The sequence below is a fragment of the Hyperoodon ampullatus genome (assembly GCF_949752795.1).
Source record: "Hyperoodon ampullatus genome assembly, chromosome: 1".
Taxonomy (NCBI): Eukaryota; Metazoa; Chordata; class Mammalia; order Artiodactyla; family Ziphiidae; genus Hyperoodon; species Hyperoodon ampullatus.
The window spans coordinates 151,279,894-151,297,854 of NC_136914.1; the positions used below are offsets into that span (position 1 = coordinate 151,279,894).

The 17,961-nt window shown below is 42.0% G+C and overlaps 1 protein-coding gene across 21 annotated transcripts in view; it reads left to right on the forward strand.

The window, feature by feature from the left end:
- Window positions 1-15,173: 15,173 nt before the first annotated feature.
- CAMK2D (calcium/calmodulin dependent protein kinase II delta) overlaps window positions 15,174-17,961 on the forward strand; it is a gene marked incomplete at both ends in the record, with an annotated part of 262,163 nt that continues 259,375 nt past the window's right edge. For all 21 annotated transcript variants that reach the window (XM_079716681.1, XM_079716667.1, XM_079716683.1 and 18 more), the window contains 2 exons: window positions 15,174-15,238; window positions 16,850-16,944. In XM_079716681.1, the coding sequence (XP_079572807.1) occupies window positions 15,174-15,238; window positions 16,850-16,944 (160 nt within the window). The remainder of the gene's footprint in view (window positions 15,239-16,849; window positions 16,945-17,961) is intronic.

Sequence of the window (17,961 nt, forward strand, 5' to 3'; positions counted from 1 at the left end):
TGTTAATTGAATCTTGTTTGCCCAAAAGTACACTAGGTATAATAAGCCTTACTTTTTATGATTGTTGAGAGGATTAAAAACAATATCTGTAAAGTGGTTAGCAAAGTGTTTGACACATTGTAGATGCTAAATAAATGATAGTTATTATGGAAGGAATGCAGATGAGTCTGAAAATTTATTTTAGGTCTCATTTTTTAACATGTCCTCATTTTTAATATAGAATATGACTAATGGAAATCATAGAAGACTAGGGAAATGGGCTTGGAGGAGAAGCCTCAGTGAGTGAAACAGTCAGGAGACCATTGCACAAAGACAATAGACTCCCTCTATGATGATGGCATATAAGTGGGAAGGAATAAATCCTAACGGGTATTTTTAAAACAGATATTTTTAATATAGAATTTACAGGATGTGATAATGTTGGAAATGGGGAATATAAAGAAAACATCAAACATTGCTCCAAGGATTGATTTTCAATAAGTGGGGAAATGGTACCATTAACATAAATTGAGACTTTGGAAAGGATATACTTTGGCATCAAAGCATGAAGTGGGATATAAAAATGAGCATCTCTGAAGAGCTACGGAGCTGGGGACCATGATGTGGGAGTTACTTACATGAAGGCAAGAGACAAGGTCTTTGACAGTGTTATACACTCCAAAGTAGTGGCAAAGGCCTTCGTTTAAACAAAAAGGAAGAAGAACAGGTAGAAAAATGAATAATAAGCAGTGAGAAAACCAGGAGAACTGGAACTGAATAAGTCAAAGAATGACAGTTTTAAGAAAATCTACATGATTGGTTATGTATATTTCTACAGATTGCCATGAAAATGATGTTTGGGTCAAGCTGCCTGGATTTAGCCATTGGGAGTCCTTGGTTATTAGTAGGATCCTCAGAGCGGTAGAGGGACGGAAGCCAGATTGCGCAGACTTCAACAGGTGGCAGTGTAGCTATGGATAGAACACACGTGAGTATGAATTCTTCTTTACATTTCAGGGGATCACCTGGAATCTGTCTTTGCCAGACTGTTGGAAGACCCTGGATTGAAGTTCGGGAAGTAGACCTTGGAAATATGCTAAAAAATGAGATGGGCTGAACGTTAAGGAAAAGTGTTTCCCTCTAGTCACTGGAATATCTAGTAAAGACATAGGACTTTATCATTAACTTCTCCCCCTTAACATTTAGCCAGATTTGCAGATAGATCCTAACCTGGATTAGCCCTAAGATTAAATAAGAAACCTAAGTTGAGGAATAAGGGTACCAGAGCCAGGGAGAAGCAAAAACTGAAGACGAGGCCTCCGAGAGAGAGGAAGGATGGGCTCAGCCAAAATTCTGTGGCTACGTGAGCAGTATGTTTAGAAAATGAGTCACCTAGCCCTCTGGAAAAGCAGCTGTTGACTGGTTAATACTATTTGACACTTGGAGATTAGTGTGGTTAATTAGTGAAGCAGGAAATTCAGCTGGTTTTCCCCTGAAGCCAAGTGACTTCTGTAGTCTTCTGTAGTTTGTTCATTCACACTGTTCCTCCCCTTAAAGAGCAACCAGTCTTAAGGAGCTAAATATTTTCAGAGTTATCCATTTGAAAAATATAAAGTATATCTATGAGTGTCTAGCTGTGGTGTGTAAAATGAATAAACATATGGAAGATAACATACAGTAATTAAAAAATACAGGCCCTGAGGTTCAGCTTATGTGGGTTTGATTCCTTACCTTGTCACTCCCTTTGGACACACAGGTCCATTACTATTTCCTTGTTTGTAAAATGAAAGTAATAGAAAACTATCTCAGAGGGTTGTGAGTCATAGTAAGTACTCAATAAATGTTATCTATTAGTATCAGATACTCTGGAGAGTAACTCCAACTGGCCCTTATTTCTAGTGAGAAATAAAGTTATTTAAACACTTAGTGCCCCAGTTTTCTCATTCCTAAGATGAAAAGTATCATGTATCTTACATGGTGACTGTGAAACTATGTCATGAAAAGAGTAGTTATTATATTCCTCCATCCTACTTCCCCATCACCAAACAAGGAAACTTTAAGGAAGAAATCTCAGAGTTTATAAATTCTAAACTTTTCTGATTTTGAAGTACATATTCCAATTCCCCAATATATGCAAATTCAAAAGTTTTATTTCTTCATAGCATTCATTGTTTTTATTACACAAGTAGAATGTGTTCTGTGAGGAAAAATTTGAAAATACTGGGAAAAAATTCATTCATATTCTAACCTCTAAAGATAAAAAGATAAGCACAGTTAAAATTTAGGAGGTTGTCCTTTGAGAATTTCATCTCTCTCTCTCTATCTACCTATCCATCCATCCAAACAACCAAACATATCAAACTGGGATTAAACTAAATTTAACTAAACTGGGGTTAAAGTAAACTCTTTAGTAACTTGAATTTTTAGTTAACATGGTGTGACATTTTTCAATGCCAGTACTTTGTTACAGTGTCACTTAATGCAATAATAGCTTCATATATTTCATTGTATGACTATGTCAGTGTTTGTGAAACTACTTCCTGTGTTTACCTTGTTGAGCTCCTCAAAATATCTTCAGTCTTTTAATAAAGCACTCTCAACTCATTACAATAGGGAGAACACCACCTTGACCGGGTCTTGGCAGTGTTTCAGAAAGAGGTAGTCAGAGGTGAAATATTTATAGGATTTGGGGTCTGGCCTGAAGAAGTTTAAGGAATCTTTCAAGAAGGGAAATGGAGAACTGGGCAAAGTTTAAAATTGGTGGATACTGTGAAGTTAGTCTTGACAACTAAACTGATGAGCAAGTTATTTGGTCAGAGGAGCAGATTATTGTCTCTAACCGTTTGATCTGAAGAGATTTCCTGAAGCAAACAGTAAAGTTATTTACTGATTTATAATACTACCTTACCTAGGCAGAGGTTTCCTAAAAAAATAAAATCTAAGTCACGTTGACATCAGTAGTCTACATACAGTTTAATCTAATTCATATTAACACAGATGGTCTTAATTATCAATGTGGTTTTTATTATTTTAATATTAGTTTTCCCAAATGTATTTTAAATATTTATTTATTTCTATTTTCGCCAACACCTCCATCTAAATCCAAGCCATCACTTTCCTTTACCTTGCCTTTTAAGCTGATCTTTTTATATTGCTAACACTCATCTTCCACAAGGCAGCCAGAATGAACTTTATGACAAGAAAATCACATCCATTCTTAAATCCTTTCAGTTTTTCCATACTGCTCTTCATCTAGTTTTTCTTTTTCTTTTTCTTTTCTTTTTTCACGGTACACGGGCCTCTCACCGTTCTGACCTCTCCTGTTGTGGAGCAGAGGCTCTGGACGCGCAGGCTCAGCGGCCATGGCTCACGGGCCCAGCTGCTCTGCGGCATGTGGGATCTTCCCGGACTGGGGCACGAACCCGTGTCCCCTGCATTGGCAGGCGGACTCTCAATCACTGCGCCACCAGGGAAGCCCTTCATATAGTTTTAATTTCCCCATGAGAGCCTCTCTGATCCACTCCTACAGCTTTATTCTATTCACTGCACCCTAATCCAGTGGACCTCTTTTGGTGCCTTGAATTTGCTGTGTTCCATCTACTAGAATGCTTTTCCCTGTACTTTCTTTTATCTCGTTAATTCCTACTTATCCTTCAGATATCATTTTGCTCATCCTTCTCTTACCAAGACAAACATTATACATTCTCATAGTTCCCTATATTCTTCCTCCATATTATTTGATTTTTTTATGAATAATTGATTTAATGCCTATCTCCCCCACTCAAAAGTAAGCCCTATAAAATTAGGGACACTATTTATTTTGTTCTACATTACATCATCTGCGTCCCTGGCCTAATACAGAAACACACGATTTATACAATAAATGTTGCAGAATCGGTGGCATAATTCTTCACATTTAAGCTGCAGGAGTGTTTTGTTTTGTTTTCTATGTACTTTGATAACTCACCCAGCTTAATTGCCTCCACCTTCAAAAACACCTTTTCACTCTTAATTTGAGGGCACATCTTCTTTGTTAAATGAACCAAATAATTGTGAAAAGAAGTGTTGCTCACAAATAAGCTACTAATTGAAGCTCTTTTTTTTTCTTCACAGATATAATAGAAAAGCATTAAAAATGGGAGGTTTTAGAGAGAAATATTCTTTGCAGGGGTATTGCTATAGCTTCCAGAAATTCTAAAAATCTTCCCTATTGAAGGAAAATTGTATTTGTGTGTGTGTGTGTGTGTGTGTGTGTGTAGTAGGAAGTGAGAATGGTGAACTGGTTCTTTTATTTATTTTTTTAACTTGAACAATATAGCTACGTGTTCTGACTGGAGTTGGACCATTCTAAAACAGCTAACTCTCAATTACCACAGTAATGGAAATGGGCATGATGTGGAAAAACAAAATATGGTCATAACCCAAATCACTTGTTTCCATTCATTCATTCATTGTCATTTTATTCATAAGCTTTGAGCTATAGTAATACTTTATATTTGTGCAGTACTTTTGATTTTAAGAGTTTTTTTTACATACTTTGTTTTAGATAGGGTAGACTATCCTACAGAAAAAGACAGGATCCTCAAAACTCAGTTCCCTTAAGAACAGGAAGTTTATTTATTTGGTCAAGAGCAGTGTTCTGGGTTAGCAGCAGCTCAGCTCTTATGAAGGCTTTCAGGGACCCAGGCTGACACTGGCTCTGCCATCTTCAACAAGATACTTACAGGACTGCCCTAGGAATTACTGTCGCAGTCATTGAGGAAACATGAAAAACATTAAAGAGCATGCACAGGGTCTGGAACCTCGAGTGGTACACATCACTTCTGCTCACATGTCTTTGCCAAGAACATAATCTGGAGGCAGGGAACTCTGGGAAATGTATTCTGCCTATGTGTACAGCTCCACCCCTATTTCTGTAGAAGGAGTATAGTACAGATTTTGGTTGGTAGTTTTAGTCACATGGATTATCTCATTGGGCAAATAGATTTTTAAAACCTCTTCTCTTTCTGCTTCTTGAAAGAATAGGGACTTCCCTGGAGTCACAGTGGTTAAGAATCTGCCTGTCAATGCAGGGGACACGGGTTTGAGCCCTGGTCCGGGAGAATCCCACATAGCGCAGAACAACTGAGCCTGTGCACCACAACTACTGAGCCTGCGCTCTAGAGACCACGAGCCACAACTACTGAAGCCCGCGTGCTTAGAGCCCATGCTCCGCAACAAGAGAAGTCACCGCAATGAGAAGCCTGCGCACCGCAACAAAGAGTAGTCCCCGCTCGCCGCAACTAGAGAAAAGCCTGAGCAGCAACGAAGACCCAACACAGCCAAAAATAAATTAAAAAAAAAAAAAAAAGAGGGGCTTCCCTGGTGGTGGAGTGGTTGAGAATCTGCCTGCCGATGCAGGGGACATTGGTTCGAGCCCTGGTCTGGGAAGATCTCACATGCCACGGAGCAACTAGGCCCGTGAGCCACAACTACCGAGCCTGCGCGTCTGGAACCTGTGCTCCGCAACAAGAGAGGCTGCAACAGTGAGAGGCTCACGCACCACGATGAAGAGTGGCCCTCGCTTGCCGCAACTAGAGAAAGCCCTCGCACAGAAACGAAGACCCAACAGAGACAAAAAATAAATAAATTAATTAAAAAAAAAATAAAGTGTGAAGATATAAGATAGGATAATATTTATTAAAAAAAAGAGAAAGAGAGAATAAATGAGCATGGTAACCAACTTATGCAAAGCAAATAAGCAGAGAGATAAGAAATATCAGAGGCCTTGATGATTTAGGAAATGAATAAGTAGTATCTGAATAATAAATTATAATAAATAATAATAAATTAACTGGGCCTGTCATGCAAATAGGACAGAAGTTACTATAATTATACAGGATTGGTGATAATAGACTGACTAAGAAAGTACATTTCAAAATCTATTCTGAGTCCAGTTTGCCTTGTCTACCTGACACATAGCATATAGGAAATCCTTAGCATTGGCCCCTACATGATGAAAACAGAAATTTCAAATTTTGGCAAAGGTAATTTATTGAAGTTTAAACCATTCATTTTTTTTGAAAAAGTTAAGTTTTGAAAATGAAGAGTGTTGGAGTAGACGCTGCCTTCCTCTGAAGTTACATGAATCAAGAGAAGAGGGTCAACTTAAAACAACCCACCCAACTTAAGAGTTGTGAGTTTAAGTTTTATTCAGGGTCTTACCGCAGACTGTAGCCCAGGAGATAGCTCTGAGGAACCACTCCAAAGAAGTAGGGGAGGAACTAGTATATATGTCATTTTTTTTGGCTATGAAATACATGTAATTGAGCATATATCTTGGTAAAAGATTACTGCTAATTACAAAACAGATATATCAAGTTAATGATTTTAGTACTTTTCTATGTATGAGAAGATGCAACAAGGGAGAAGCATTTTCTGGATTGCAATAGACTAGGAAGACAGATGATCCAGAGAATTTTTAACAGGGCCTAATGCAGACATAGCACATGAATGGCCTACCAATGAAATCCTTGCCTGATACAGGAATGAGCCTTCCTAGAGCCATTGGACAAATCAGTCACTAAATACCTCCCAAACCTTGGTTGACTTTATGACCTAAAGGAGGCAAAGGGGATTGTGAACAAAAAAAGAACAAAGAGGCTTGCTCATCATTCAGTTATGCAAGGCTTAAATCACAACCCACTGCAGTGGCCCACTGACAACGCCCCCTGAAAGGAATTCAGGATGAAAAACAGAATGAAGTGCTCTGTGCTTTAGATAAACAGGCCACTAGATAGTTAGATGCTTATCAGGAAGAATTTCAATGACCTCAGATTAATGCAGTTAGGAGATTGTTTCAGCAAACTGGTTAAGAGATGATGATGGTTTGGTCTAGAATGCCAGGGATGAGAAATGAAGTGAAGTGGATAGATAATTCTAGAAATGTTTAGGAATCATGGCGTAGCATGGGGACAAGAGAGATGAGTCCATGAAACTAACCAGGTCCAAACCAGGAAATGCATGGTAGGGTATATGAAAGATTTGGGGCTTTTTTTTTTTTTAAGGATATGTGATGAACTAATAATGGTATCTACCCTGAGGAGAGACACATTAGATTTCTTTAGTGTAAGTTCACTAAACAAGGGTGACTTAATGCCTTAAGATAAGTGAGAAAAGCTGATGGCTTAAAAGAAGGCATTTGCAGTGGGTATGGCATGAGGTGTATGGACTTGTCATTGGCTGTGGGAGGGAAGGGAGAGGGACCGTTACAGGTGACCCACAAGTCTTGCTGAGATATGGAGGAGGTGCAGATACATAGGGAAGATGGGAGATTAATTTTTTTTTTCCTGCGGTACGCGGGCCTCTCACTGTTGTGGCCTCTCCCGTTGCGGAGCACAGGCTCCAGATGCGCTGGCTCAGTGGCCATGGCTCACGGGCCCAGCCGCTCTGCGGCATGTGGGATCCTCCCGGACCGGGGCACGAACCCGTGTCCCCTGCATCAGCAGGCGGACTCTCAACCACTGCGCCACCAGGGAAGCCCCAGGGAGATTAATTTTTAACATGTTGAATCAGAGGTAGATTCTCTGGGAAGAAACTTCCAATAGGGAGCTGGCAACACAAGTCTGAAGCTTGTGGAGAGATGGGAGTTGGAGGTAAAGATTTTATTCATTAGCATTTTTGATATCTAGCTGACTTGGTTTTTCCCTTCTTCATTCTCTATGTGCCTGAAAGTAAGGAGGGCCTTACTTGACCCCTTGGGAGTTTATGTCCCTTCTTTCCCCCTCCCCCATAGCTGGTGGTCAATGACTGCCTGGTGAAGGAATGGGAAAGTCCTTGCCTGAAGGGGAACAAAATCTGGGTGTAATTTACACTCCTGAGCAGCTGGTGGATCAGGCTTCGGTTGGGACTTTGCCTGAAGGCACATGCTGGGTTTTTTATTTGAGTTTATTTTGTTTTTGCCCTGCTTCTCCATTTCCTTACCCTTCTCTCTGAGAGCACTGCCACAATAACTCTCTCATCTTGCCTAAGGATCTACACCTGGAGAGGCAAATTTAAGACAGAAAATAATCAAGATAATGAGAGTTACTAAGGTGGTCCCGGAAAGGTGTGTAAAATAAGAAAAAGGGTTGCCTAAGACAGAATCCTGAGAGCAACTATTTACCACAAAGATGGAGAAAAACAGCCACCAGGAATGAGCCTGAAGAAAAGAGGAGACAGAATTGTGGGCTGGCAGGTGAGGTGCTGTGAGTAGAGAATGTGGCATCAGACAAGGAAACCAACAGAGATATTCAGGTCAACAGTATGAAATGATACAGAGAGGTCAAGTTATGTAAGGAGTGAAAAGGATCCATTAAATATAGCAACAAAGAGGACTCATTACACCCTATTAAAGATTGGGCATTTTTAATATTTTGGAAGACAAAGACTAATGATAACATATATTCTTTTTTTTTTTTTAATAAAAGGTATTTTTGAGCACCTATTAGGGCACAAGCCCTGTGCTAGTGCTGTGGTGAAGGACTGAATGGCAGTTCCTTGCCATGAAGGGGCCAATAGCCTAATTACAGGAGTGATAAGTGTTGCAACAGTAGTAAATGAAAGTCATAACCGGTGCACAGAGTGACGCCAAAAGCTCGGCCTCTGTACCCTGCTGCCGAATCAAATCTCAGAGACAGGGTTTTGGGTGAAGTAGAAAAGAATAGCTTTATTGCTTTGCCAGGCAAAGGAGGACACAGTGGCTCCTGCCCCAAAAAACTGTGTCCCTGGGAGGGAACCTGGGAGGATTTCATGGGGAGTTTTATAGCAACAGTTCAAGGGTGGGGCTGCTGATAAGATTAGGATGTGTGTAGGGCCTGCACTCCTCTAATCTGGTCTCAGGTAATATATATATATTTAAAATTAATTAATTAATTTATTGGCTGCATTGGGTCTTCATTGCTGTGCATGGGCTTTCTCCAGTTGTGGAGAGCGGGGGCTTCTCTTGTTGCAGAGCACAGGCTCTAGGCACACAGGCTTCAGTAGTTGTGGCACTTGGGCTCAGTAGTTGGGGCTCATGGGCTCTAGAGCCCAGGCTCAGAAGTTGTGGCCCACATGCTTAGTTGCTCCGCGGCATGTGGGATCTTCCCCCAGGCATGTAGGATCTTCCCAGACCAGGACTCGAACCCGTGTCCCCTGCATTGGCAGGCAGATTTAACCACTGCACCACCAGGGAAGTCCTTGTCTCAGGTGTTCTTGATGAGTTTCTCTAGTTCCTTTAATGTTGCCTCAGGTGATTTCTTGGCTGCTCCTCTCTTGATTAGCAACTGTTAGAATCTGCCCTTTGGAACTCCCTACAAACAAGAAAATGGGGGACAGAAAGGCTTCTGTGCCCAGGAGCCCCACAGGGTCCTGCTCGGTTTTGGGAGGAATACTCAGCATCTGCTAATTTGTTTTCTTTGTTAATGACTCCACAATCTTTTACAGTTGTTTCAATTTTTTTTTTTTTTTTTTTTTTTTTTTTTTTTTTTTTTGCGGTACGCGGGCCTCTCACTGTTGTGGCCTCTCCCTTTGCGGAGCACAGGCTCTGGATGTCCAGGCACAGCATGGCTCACGGGCCCAGCCACTCTGCGACATGTGGGATCTTCCAGGACCGGGGCACGAACCCGTGTCCCCTGCATCGGCAGGCGGACTCTCAACCACTGCGCCACCAGGGAAGCCCCCAGTTGTTTCAATTTGTACATCATATTCAACATAATTTCCTGCTACAGTTCCTTTAGCAGTGGTAGGTATGTATGTATGTTCATGGAGGATAGTACGTTAACCCGTATACTTGAAAGTAATGGGAAAAGAGCTACTATTTGATTGGGTGGCTATCGTTTATTTTCTTGTTTATTTGCACATTTTTTATTTTGAGTAAAAAAAAAATTCTTTCAGCACCTGATGAAGCAAAGAAAACTTTTTCTATTACTACCTTTTGTTTTATGAATAATTTTTTTAAATAAATTTTTTAATCATTGTGTTCTGAATTCACAGCATTTTAAAATTTATTTTATTTATTTTTGCCTGTGTTGGGTCTTTGTCGCTGTGCACGGGCTTTCTGTAGTTGCGGCAAGCAGGGGCTACACTTCCTTGCGGTGTGCGGGCTTCTCATCGCAGCGGCTTCTCTTGTTGCGGAGCACGGGCTCTAGGCGTGTGGGCTTCAGTAGTTGTGGCTCGTGGGCTCTACAGCACAGGCTCAGTAGTTGTGGTGCACAGGCTTAGTTGCTCTGTGGCACGTGGGATCTTCCCAAACCTGGGCTCGAACCCGTGCCCCCTGCATTGGCAGGCGGATTCTTAATCACTGTGCCACCAGGGAAGTCCCAACAGTTAATTTCTTCATCTGTAAATTTATCTTGCACAAATGGATGGTGTGGCGAATAGATTATTCACTTACTTGTAGACTGTATTTGTGTCGGGCTCTATGTGGTTGTTACTGTACCTTAGGAAGACTAACTGAAAAATGCAACAGCAAATTGCTTTGTTCTCTTTGCCTCTAAAACTGCAGTGAAGAGTGGCTTACAATACAGACACTGCTAAAATTCTCACAGAAATATACATACTACCGATGGATTCGGCCTTTGGGGGGTGCTATGGAAATCGTCATCTCTTCATTGTTTCTTGTATGTAACTTTGTAGCAAGGGAAATGAATGACTGTGAATAGCTGTTTTGTTTAAGTATTAGAAATGTATCCCTTCCTAGTGGGACTACTGAAGTCTTGCAATTTTTATCTACAAGAGTTCTATCTTTTATTCTCATGTTGTATTTGTATGTAGTGATCATTTTCAGTGTCTTCTGTCTCTTTGCTGTTTGTCAGTTAACGCTATCACAAAAAAGGGATGGGATACATTTAGAGCAAGACTTCTTCCTTGTCTTGGCACTGACATGATTTCACCTGATTGAAGTCCAGTAGTCTAGGTAGTGATAGGGCTCTGCTTACAACTACTTTTCAAACCAACAGTGTCCAACCCTAACCCCCTGACCCCTTCCCCTTTGTTTGTTGTTACTGCCTTTCCAGTATTAAAGGGTAAATTTTTAAAGTTGATAAAATTATGAATACTTTGCTTCCGCCTTAGCAAAGTAGAAAGTTAGAAGCTAGAAGTAATACACTGAGTGATCTCAATTTTTGTGTGATTAACTAAGTCAGTTGAGAAACCAAATATGCTACTGTTTAGACATTTTTTTTTTCATTTTACACATGAAAAATTCACTTTAAGCCACACTTTTCATTTCCTACATTGACTTGTGTCTTCACAATGAGCTCTAGTTATTTAAAACCTTTGGCACTGCCTTTTATTTCAGTGTAAAATTTAGTAAGGCCAATATATCTAAAAAACAGAAATTCCTTCTTCCTTTATGGACTCCAATGACAAGAAAATTAGTACTAGATCCTTTTTTCTTGATGTCAATTATTTGTGTATTTAAAAAATCCATTTCTGTGCATAAACACTTTTAATCATGGGATACTGTGACCATCTTGACTGAAAATGATCACCCTTATAGTAAGATGTCTTAATGGTATGTTAATTATCAACTACCAATTTTAATATGAAAATTGTGATTAATCTAAACCCCCAAATAATTAATTTACCCATTAACAAAATTCATTGGGCAGCTATTATGTGCCAGACACTATTCTAGTTGCTAGAAATAGAGCAGTGAACAACATACAATAATTCATGCCCTTGGGGAGCTTGTGTTCTATTTGGGAAGTATAAACAATTAACAAGAAAAAATGTATAGTACACTATATGGTAATAGGTATTGAGGGGAAAAATAAAGCAGGGAATGGGACTAGAAATCATGTCTGAGAGAGGTGCAGGCATTGATAGAGTGGGCAGGGAAGACCACCACAGTAAGGTAATATTTGAGAAAATATTGGAGGAAGGTGAAGAAATGAGATAGGATGATAACTAAGAGATGAACATTCTGGGAGGCAGAGAGCAGCAAATGCAAAGTCCCTAAGCAGAAGCATGCTCCAGGAACAACAGAGGCCAGTGTGGCCAGAGGAGGGTGAGCCAGGGCACAAATTGAGGTAAGAAGGCTAATGGAGTAGGGGTAGAGATTCTCTATGGCCTTATAAGCCATTTTTAGTATTTTGTTTTTAGTCCAATTGAGATGGGGTGAAGCCTTCATAAGGTTTTGAGCATAAGCATGGTTTGTTCTGACTGAGGTTTTAAGGAGATCATTCTGGCTGTTTGGGCTGAGGCTTGAATGAAGGGAGGCAGGGCAGAAGCAGGAGACCAGGAAGGAGGCAAGAGATGATAATTCATATGGAATTTCAGTGTAACTTTCAAAGGATTACTGTCTTAAGGAGTCCAAACATCAGAAATAACTGTCAGTTTTTCTTAAATAAGAGAAATATTTTAATTAGTACAAAATATAGATCAGGGAACAGTGTAAATATAGATTAAGCAGTGTTTGCTTAAAAAGTACACATTTATTGTCTAACACATTTATTGTCTAATAATAGATCAGTATTAAAACTCAGTTGTTTCCTTTATTGTATCACACAATCATCATAACCATTTACAATTATGGGTAGTTTAAATAACAGATAAATTACAGTAATTATGTAGGCCTCATTACTTGAATATTCAAAAAACAATTTTCTTCCTCAGAGTTGTAAAATTCTATATTATCTTTGTTTTAATTTTACTTCTGTTTCATTTTTAGATTCACATAAGAATATTAAATTATTACATTATAACTTGGAACCATGTTGCTAAATATTTAAGATATATATTAAAAATCTTTAGCCGAGACTAAATTTTTTTTTTTTCAACTTTCTAGCCCAATTATTAATATTTAGACACCTTGTTTCTTTTCTTCATATAGTTTTTGGTATCTTTTCTTGTACACTACATTTTACACAATATTTGCTTTTTATGGTTAGGAATCAAAATATGTACGAAGTCCAATTTTGTTATAAGCGCTAAAAATTGTGATCACTTTGAGAACTTTGGTAAAAACCTCAGTTATTGGCAGAATAGCATTCCCCAGATCAGGAAATAAGGGAATTAGGATTATGTGTGACGGTGGACAAATTCACTAATTAACAGCAGCCTTTGAGAGCAAGAAATAACTCCTTTCAATCTTAGATTCTCTGGACCTCCTATTTACCTTTCATCTTCCAGCTGTGAAATTTTGAATCCCTGATGTCATGCTAACGATGCAAATTAGCAATAGAATTGCAGGTTTTTAAAGTCCCCATGCTGTAAAACAAAAGGCAATAATTTGGAAAAGGCCATTCACAACTCTTTCGGTTTTGGTCTGCTTCTAAGTTTGCAATTGCATAGTTTATTAAAGACAGAGGACTGGAAGGAAGGCCCACGGGTTGTTTTAGCACTCAGCAATTCTCCTATTTTAAATGTAATGGATAGTTTTTTTCCTCGTATTTACTGTAAACAATGACAGATATGCTAATGAATAGCACGTGTTCTTGAACTATAAAGTGATTTTTCAGATAGCCATTTACGGAGTATACTCAGGTGCCACAATCCCACCAGATCTTTGAGCATACAAGCAAAGCACACACGACCTCGCCTTTTCCTTTTTCCTTTTGCAAAGCGAAAGGCACTAGACCTGTTCACGTGATGCGAGTGACGTCAGACCCTACCAGGTCGCGTGACCGACACCCAACCTTCCCACTACCCCGCCCCCGCCGCCAGAGCAGGAAATCTCGCGAGAAACCGCCTTACTATCAGAACTCACTGAGGTTACAGGGGAGTTTACTCTGTAGGGAAGGTGTGGCCCCGTGGCGGAGTTTTTGCTTTCATTCTGTTAACATTCATGGCCGAAGCAAAGGCCTTTGGGGATTGCTGGAGTCTGAGCAACCCAACCTAGAAAACGGCGGGGGGACGTGGAGAGTGAGGTGGCAGTCATATCAGAAGTGAAACGTGGCACGGCGGGCGTCGCCCCTCGCCGAAGAGGCTGCGGGGGAGGGAGTAACCCCGCGCCAGGCTCCTAGGAACAGGCGGCGTGGCTTCTGCTGGGTGGGCCCGAGCATCACCGGGAGGTGTGGGAGGCTGGGACCCTTCTCTGGAAACCGTCGACTACCCACATCCGGCCCCCGCTGTGTCAACACGGAGCCGCGCCCAGATGAAGCGCCTGCACCCCTCGCCCCTCCACCTAGGGCACCGCGGCTCGCGCGCCGGCGGGGGTCGGTCCCTAGAGCCCGGCGCCCACAACCGGGCTGGGGGCCTCTACGACCCCCGGCAGCAGCCCTCAGCAGTCCACGAGTTACCCCACATATTCCCGCTAACTCACCCCCACATTTAGGCAGAAGCCTAATTGCGGGTTTAACTGTAATTTTGACGTCTCGCCTCATTCACCTAAAGCCTCTCCCGGCTTCTCCCCCGCACATCCTCCACCCACCTGGTATCTCCCTAGACAGCTCTGCGCGTGTGTGAGGCTCGAGGAGGGAGGAAAGGAGGAATCCACGAAGGGACAGAGTTAGAGTCGCTAGCAGGAGGTGTGGGATCAGCAAGAGGAGGCTTCGCGAGGGAGGGGGTGCTGCCAGGCGCCGGGGGGGAGGCGGAGGCCTGGGGACAGCAGAAGAGGCTTCGCCCGAAACCAGCCCTTTTTCTTCCGCCGCGCAGTCTCGGAGCGGCGTGGGTTCGTGGGGAGCGCGAGGCAGCGAGGTGCCCACGGTTGGGAGGCCGGCCCTGGCGCACCGCGCGCCCGCGCCTGCTGACAGCTGCAGCTGGGCTCGATCTGTCCGCTCCCGGCTCCGCGGCCTCCGCCCCCTCGGGCTCCCTCCCCTCCGCCTCTACCCCTCCTGCTCCGGTGAGGATCATTTCGCAACTGCTCGCCTCTCGCCCCGTGCCCGGCTGTTTTTCCATTTCCCGGTCGCTCTTCTTGAGTACTTTACCCCTGCATTTGAGGAGAGGGGCAGGAAAGGGGGCGGGTGGAACGACCGGAGGAGAAGAAGGAAGCGAGGCCCGGAGGAGGAGGAGGAGGAGGAGGAGGAGGTGGATCGGCGGACCGTAGGGAGGAGACCCCACGCCACCCTTTCTGGTCATCTCCCCCTCCCGCCCCGCCCCTGCGCATACTCCTCGCTGGCGAGCTACTTTCGGACGAGGAAAGTGAGGGCGGCCCTGGGTGACAGCGCCGCGGGACTAGTCCTGGGGAAGCCGCGCGTCTGCTCGCGTCTTGTCCGCCGCGCTCCCAGCCAGGGGTACAGCCCGGACCCAGGATGGCTTCGACTACAACCTGTACCAGGTTCACGGACGAGTATCAGCTTTTCGAGGAGCTCGGAAAGTAAGCGCCTTTGCCGGGCACCCTCACGTCCCCTTTCCAGCAGAGGGCGGGTCGCGTTACCCCCGACCCACCGGCCTCCCGCGTGGGGCGAGGGAATTTGGGAGACGGGAGGAGAGGGAGGAGGGCCCCTGGTGTGTCAGCTCGGAGGAAGGTGCTGTGTTAGTAAGAGGAGGGGACAAAGAAGGGGCAAGACCTTCCACCCCGGCTGTGGCCCATTCCGATAATCCTCAGCCCACCTTCTCCCGCTCCCCCCACCTTTCTGCACCAGAGACTTGGTGGATGTACGATCCCTGCAGTTGTAGCTGTCATCCTGAGAAGTGTGCGAGCGTGTGTGTGTGTGTATGGAGAGGAAACAAGAACCCATGTAAAATGCAACATAGATCATGTTTTCTGTAAATAGAGATGCCGCTTGCTTCGCAGGCGTGTCGGCCGTACGACCCACGTACGGATGAGAACTCGCTGCCACAGACGGTGCCATATTTATTGATGCCGAAAGTTCAACTTGGCGTAGAGTCTATTTCGCGTCCAGTAGTTGTTCTGTCCAGGAAAAGGGCCACACCAAGGAACTCGAGCCCCTGTCCCATATCCACGATTATTCTTTGCACTAGATTACTCGCTCATCATCATCCTTCCTAGGATTTACGTGTACATCTTCGCATTCTCTGGGAGGATTTATTTATACAGGCAGCGGAAAAGCCCTTTGGTGACCGGGAGAGAGCTTCCCAAGGGTAGCCCAGCGTTGTGTAAAACGACCTCCTACACCTGACTGGCAGAACTATTGTACTTGGTGATGTTAAGGAAGGAGACGGGAGACCTACTGAGAACCTGTGCAAAGAACCTAGAGGCCGAGCCGTGAACCTTAATTTATGTAGCATCAAACCCAAACCCAAATCCTCTGTCGCTAGTTTCAAACATTGATTAAGGAAGGGGCGCGTTTATGTGTGTGTTGTTGTTTTATACAGTTGAATTAAAGGACATGTAAATATCTTTTAAATGTAATGAAAATCATCTCCTTATATATTTATGTTGTCTGCTGTTAAAACATGGAGAATATGTCGGAAGAGCAGCTTAATTCAAATCTCTCCCCTCCCCCAGCCCAAAACAGGGCACAGAGAAATCACCATAGCAGGATTTGTTAAACCCCGCACAAGTGTTCCTAAGACTTACTTTAATGAAAACAATCACCATATTTACTTACTTGGAGCCACATTACTTTTATTTTTTCCTACTAAAATAAATAGGCAGCAGATTTTTTGCTGCTCCGCCTCAGCTCTGCTCTTTGCAGGGTTTCTTCTCAGAGCATTTGGTGCTGTGTTAGAGTGAAGTGTAAAATGTTTTCAAATTTCATGTGCAAACAAGAGCCGTCGTAATTGGCAGTTCTTTTCATTTTGTTGATTAATAATGTGTGCTCCCAGTTAATGAAATCTAATTTATTCTTCAACATTAAAGAGGGTCTCAGTTTCCAGGAAGAACGGTTCATTTTCTGGATATTACTATATGGTATACTGATATTTGACAGTTCACTAAATTCAACAAAAATGCTCAGTTGTACGTTTTTAATAGAATATCAGAACTGATTATATTGATGACCTGCTAATTATTGGTTTTCAGGGGGGCATTCTCAGTGGTGAGAAGATGTATGAAAATCCCTACTGGACAAGAATATGCTGCCAAAATTATCAACACCAAAAAGCTTTCTGCTAGGGGTGGGTATTTTCAATCACATATATATGTTACTTGTGTATTTGTCATGTTGGTTGTTTGTTCTGTTGTATGTTGGTTCTGTTGTATGTAAGTATGTCATTTAGTTATAATTGTAGCCTTAGGTATCATATGACATTTTGCGATTATTTCCTTCCTGAATGCCTCTTGGTCTGTACAGTTTAAAAATAAATGACCAAATACAATTGTTATTTGATAAATTGTTATTAAAATGCTATCTGTCCTGTGAGTAGTAGCATAAATAACTATTTTAAAGCAAATAAATGTCACTAAGTGCATTTTGCCTTTAGCTCCCCTGTGAAATAACTTTCAGAAAAACCCTGGAATGGAAAAATGTAAGTTTCACAACTGTCATTATTCCCTTTTGCTTTTGAGAGGAAAAATGGGTCATAACTCAGTTGAATCATATATTTCAATTATAATTACACTTGAACTTAATTCATCAAGGTATATTTAACAGTAATGGCGTTGGTAGGAAAATTTTATGGTTGCTATATTCTAGGAAATTCAGCTTGATTTTGATGTTTCTGTGTGCAGTTCAGACCTTTACTGGATCATCTGCAGTAAGGCTTCTCACTCATGTAATGTATTTTACACATGCTTTATAAACGCAAAGGTAATTCATATAAAATAGCTGTTGACATAAGCAAAAAACTTGGAGGGGCCTCATTGCATTCTTTTTATTTTGTTGAACTCATGCAAAAGTACTTATACTGAAAGGGTAAGCATTCCAATTATTGTGAGCACGTGTCTAAGGTGTTTCCATGGGAATTTATGGCTTGATGAAATAAAAATGAAATTAAAATGAACAAAATGCCATAGTGTAGGTCCATTACAGTGGCCTGGTTTATTTTAAGTAATGAGAGAAAAAATTCCATTAGGGTTACTTTTCCTTTAATTTGTCTTCTAAAAAGTGTTGCTTTCTAGTATCCTGATATCATTTTGTCTGTCTCTGCCATGATTTTTTTTTTATCTTTATCGCAGATTCTACTTTTAACGTG